The sequence below is a fragment of the Plectropomus leopardus genome, unplaced genomic scaffold, assembly GCF_008729295.1.
Source record: "Plectropomus leopardus isolate mb unplaced genomic scaffold, YSFRI_Pleo_2.0 unplaced_scaffold6491, whole genome shotgun sequence".
In the NCBI taxonomy this organism is placed as follows: domain Eukaryota; kingdom Metazoa; phylum Chordata; class Actinopteri; order Perciformes; family Serranidae; genus Plectropomus; species Plectropomus leopardus.
The window spans coordinates 1-5,321 of record NW_024671408.1 but is presented as its reverse complement, the minus strand read 5'-3'; the positions used below and the strand labels follow the sequence as shown (position 1 = coordinate 5,321).

General features: G+C 36.7%; 1 protein-coding gene across 1 annotated transcript; it reads left to right on the top strand.

Moving 5' to 3' along the window:
- Positions 1-1,699: 1,699 nt before the first annotated feature.
- Positions 1,700-4,735, top strand: LOC121939879 (deoxynucleoside triphosphate triphosphohydrolase SAMHD1-like; the record flags this gene model as incomplete). The annotated part of the gene is made up of 5 exons (XM_042482807.1): positions 1,700-1,826; positions 3,038-3,107; positions 3,647-3,807; positions 4,045-4,160; positions 4,665-4,735. Coding segments are annotated over exons 2-5 (366 nt in total), but the record flags the coding sequence as incomplete, so codon positions are not given.
- Positions 4,736-5,321: the final 586 nt, after the last annotated feature.

The following is a 5,321-nucleotide window of genomic DNA, read 5'->3' as shown; positions in this document are numbered from 1 at the left end:
TTGGTTTTGATGTTAATCATGTGAATTAATGTGGTAATCTAAGTAGAGGTTATTTTGACTTTGAGTGATGTTTGATAAGAGGTTGTTTTTAATGCTGTGGATTCAATTTGAACATTTTGTGGTATGTATATTTAATCACCAACTGCATTTATTGTCACTTATTCATTTTAATTATTCATTTGTTTTTAAAAATTGGTGGCATTTTTTTTTTTATCCCGTTTTGTTTTGAATAATTTTACATTTTGAATCTGACTCTTGGGAACGCTTTGTATTCAGTCTATCATTGTGAAATTAGAGAATTATGGTTATATATTATGATTACATTATAAACAACTTTCTCTGAATGCACTCATAATGTCTAGCTCAACTTGCTTTCTTTGATGTAACCATTTGTATGAATATAGTTGAGACAAAACTGGGTATCATGTTTATCTGTATTTATTTGTATACACACACACACACACATATATATATGCGGACAGTTACTGTTCAGCAGTGTTGGGGAGTACCTTTAAAACTGTAACCTAGCAAAGTTTCACACTCTTTACTGATAAATGACTGACAACATTAAGTTGAGTTTCTGTTTTGTTGGATTAACAACTTTTAACTGTTAGCATCATTTACTGAAGGGTGTGTGTGCATGATGGCATGTGGCTCTTCAAAAGCAGTTCAGCTACTTTGTGACTGCGTGACAGGTTTGTTCCACCTTCACAAAAACACTATGGAGAAGTTGATGGGACTGGCACTGACTCTCTGTAGCTGCAGTCCAACGCTGCATCCCAGAAGTCAGCAGTGCATTTAATATACTGTGAGGGAACTACCTGACTTTATCAGTTTTATTTGTCGTTTTTAATTAGTAAGTATGCACAGTAAAATATGGACCAATCAAAGTTTTTTACTCTTTTTAGTTTTTATTTTTATGTTGACCTATCCTCTGTTGTGATCTCACAAAAATTCCGACAAGCCTGAATGGCAGGAAGGTCCTGAATTAAATGAAGAACAACTTGTTCTGTCTACTGATGACTCGAGAACTCATTAGTCTTTATTATTGGCACTGCCTAATGAGTCATAATTAGACGTGTTTTGCCAGGTGCTCAATGACTTCACCAGCCTGTATTTAGGCTATGCATGTGTAGCTATGACTTTGTGGTTGGGCTAATTGCACCATGAACAATTCCTATTCTTATCCAAAATCTCCTTTTCTTTTTTTCTCTTATGAGTGTTTAAGTCCAATTCAATTTATAACGTATTATAAATTTCATGTCATCCTGATGAAACCAACCTCTGCACATTTGTGAGATTTTAGTTGTATAACTTTGGAGAAAGACAGCCTCCCTCTGTCAGATACCAGCGCTTTCGGTTGGTGGTTCAGTCAGACTACCAACCAAAAGCATAGGCATTTGATGACCTGGAAATGAGACAAACAAACAAACAAAATGCTTTCTTTTTCCGCAGTTAAACACAACATATTTCATCATTACAACATAAATTCCCCAAAAATGCAATATAAGTCTACCTATTTTCATTTTTTGGGCGAGTTTTGTTCCCAATCGATTCAGTTTTGTTGTGTTCTAAAGTGTTTTTGTTGTCTAATCATCCACAAAAAAATGTTCACAATGAGGGCAGTGACCAAAGTGATAGGTGTGGAGATATAAAAGACAGGTCTTGTTCAAGCTCTGTCGTTGTGCAGGTGTGCTCTGATCAGCTGTAAAAACAACGCAGTATACCATTGTTTGCGTGACGATCCTGATATATCCAGCACTTGACAGATCAACATAAAACATTTCAGACACCACAACGATCTCTGTCAACTATAACAAGTTGAGGTAAGCTTTCTGGTTTGGTATTAGTTTTTTCTCTCATGGCTGCTATTTTAACTGTTGAGAACTGCTTTAACAAAAGAAATGCTTAGGTGTTGTGCAGCATTTTAGCTTTTATTCCATTGCATACTCGCATAAAATGACACATAATTTTAAAAAAAAACTTGAAGCTTTTATCAATACTAAGACTCCAGACTGCTAAACTTTAAGTCCAGTTCCATTATTTTCACATAAATAGAAATCTTGATCTTTTTTTATACTCTAAACACAAATTGCATCATTTATCACACTTTTTTTCACCTTGAAAACACTGACCTTCAAAATGGCACACCCTTATTACTGACGTCTCACCTGTTCAAACTCAGTCAGCAAAACACTCCAGTCATGGGCCTCAGGTGATCTACTGTGTTTGGAAACTATGGAGCAGCATGGAGAACAAACAGGAAGGGCTAAAAAGAAAATTAGTTTCAGTGACAGTTAAATTACTGTGCGTTTTAACATTTGTGTTTTCTCAAAACAGACAATGTTTCAGTATCAACTTTCATGTAAGGTATGACTTACAATTAGAGCTCACTGAGTGCTCCAGGGATGACATTTTTCTGCAGGCCAACGCAGAAGTTAGCGTTCCCCGGTTCCCTCTTCAAATAGCGTATGGGATTTTTCATTGATTTTTGGAAAATTGCAGAAATAAGCTCTGTGGTGAACAAATGTTTATGATAGTTATATGTTTTGTTGGACAAAATAATGTCCACAAAAAGTGAACCCCACTTTCAAGATTTTAGAAGCCTAAATGCAATCCCCAGGAGTAAAATGTTAGTGTTAGGCAATAAACAACCTTATTTCAGGCTTCTGACCAAAAAACCCATTGACTTTGTGTGACGAGGCAAACGGAGGCGCTGAAACTTATAACTGGCTAACTTATTTCTGGCTTTTAGGACTCATTACTGGGGTTTTCTGTTGGTTAGACAACTGTGCATTGTGTCCAATGCTGATACAATTGTGTCGATGCAATATTTGCATAAACCAAGTAGAAATGTTTCAAAATGATGAACAAGCCTGAAAACAAGGATGCGTGTACCAAAAAGATTTCTCTACGATGGTTGAAGTAACAACATCCACCTGACTGGATTGTTTTGAGGTGTCACACCTTGGCTTTCTCCCTAAACCTATTGCAAACTGTGGTCCTCTGTATATTCTCTTTGTCCCATTTTCTGTAGAAAACTTGGTGACTGTCTGAAAATCCAGCACAGCATCAGGAAACTCTAAAAGATGACTGAGCAAAACAAGGTAATATATCATGTAAATGTACGTTACATTTTCAGTGCTGTAGAGATAAAGGAGACAAAACAGAGGAAGATCAAGAGCTTGTAAAATAAACAGTAAAGGAGTGAGAACAATGCCAGAGTCAGTGAATGAACCTACACAGTCATAAAGTTAAGATTGTGGATTTCTACTTTCTACTGTTGAGTCCATTGTCAGTCTACAGCAAACTATGAGGGAGGCATGGGTGATAAGATGAAGAAAAACTAGATGAAGAAAAACTAGTTCAGTTATAACTCAGCAGAAGTGGAGTCTTTTTTACTGGTATCTTTTGGGTAATAAATTAATTAATGTGCCATGTTTTCGTTGTTATTAACATACCAAGTGATCCTATATATTTTTTTAGACCATTCCTGTGAAGCTTTGGCTTCATGTTTTGACTTATTGGGCCTCACACAAGTTATGTTCTTGTTGTAATTGTCTAGCTCAATGCAAATCCCTCAAGAGAACTGGAACTGGTTTTACTGGGACTTTGACTGAGAATTTGTGTGTGTGTGTTGCGCCAGGTGTTTAATGATCCCATCCACGGGCATATGGAGTTACACCCACTTCTGGTCAAAATCATTGACACACCTCAGTTCCAGAGACTACGAAACATCAAGCAGCTTGGAGCGGCCTACCGTGTTTTCCCTGGAGCATCCCACAACCGCTTTGAACACTCGATCGGGCATGTCAGCGTATTATTAGACCGATACAGTTTTTGTCTTAATGAATCACAATCCATATTAAGCAAAGACTGGTTAGCAGTAAAGCACCTTATGAAATCAATAAACCAAAGTAAACACATTACATACCTTAGTATAGGTATAATAACAGCTTGTGTTTCAATTGTTGCTGCAGAATACTCTTGCAATAATTTTATGATTAACTTTTTTGTTGTTTTGTGCTCTATGTGGGGGTACAGGGTGGCGCACTTAGCAGGAGAACTTGTAAAAGCTCTGAAGACGAGGCAGCCAGAGCTCGACATCACTGATGAAGACGTCCTTTGTGTACAGATTGCTGGACTTTGCCATGACCTGGGTAAGTAGTGTACACCTTTTCACTATTACATGTCATTTTAAATGGTTATTGATGGATATGATTAATACTAAAAAATAACAGTGAAACTACTGTATTGAGAAGGTAAGATCTAAAACTTTATTAATCATGGTCACTTTGAATATCACTGAGTACTCATTTTTTCCTGAAAATTCTGTTGAAATTTGTGCGGATTTGGATGAAAACTTTTGTTCTAAAGACACAGAGCAGAGCTGTGAGTATGGCATGACTGCTGGTATGTTGCTTTCATGCTGCAAAATGTCAAATTTGCATCAATAGGAAAAAAAAAAACAAAAAACCCAGTAACTGGGAGCAGATTACAAAAATATCCTAAGAATATCATCAAATGTACTTATTTATTGGGATTTAGACAAAAAGGCCCATCTCTAATACCAGCATGTTTAAAATAAAGTGGGCCCAGTAAGATATACTCATAATTGATGACTTTACAATTTAACTTATTTTACAATATTTCTCCATATATAGGGCATGGGCCCTTTTCCCATCTGTATGATGGAAAGTTCATCGCCAAAGCACGTCCAGAAATGGAGTGGAAGGTGAGAAACTGATATTTCTGTTGTCAGAGGCATATGCATAATATAACATTATAACCATTGAAATTGCAGGACGTGTGAGTCAAGAGAGTTGTGCTCACTCTGGAGAGGGGGGAGAGATTCTGGTTTCCTGCTTTAGATAACTTAGTGTCAGGCTGTGTGGCTCCTTTTGTCAGAGGAACCTGAAGGCCAGCATGACACATACTTGTGAAGTCACAAGTGTTCACAGTTACATGAATCCATCTTTGATTTCTAAGTTTAGTTAAGGAGAAAAGGCACCCATACAGGCTTCTGTAGAGAAAACAGCAAGATAGACAAAAAACAGAGGAAGATAAAAGAATGGACAAAGGATGTCAGAACCAGCTAACTTTGGATTGAAGGAGAGGCAACCAGCAAAGTCTTGGGGTGAACTCTAAAGTTACACCTCTATTAGTAGTTTCCACTAACCATATCACGTAAGTCATACCAAAGTAAATTTTTCCAAACCATCATCATTTATGCAACTATATTAGCACTAGTTGTGAAATTCAGGACTAATAAAGATGTTGAAAATATCAGTTTTACCAATACCGATGTTTTCTTTTTTTTT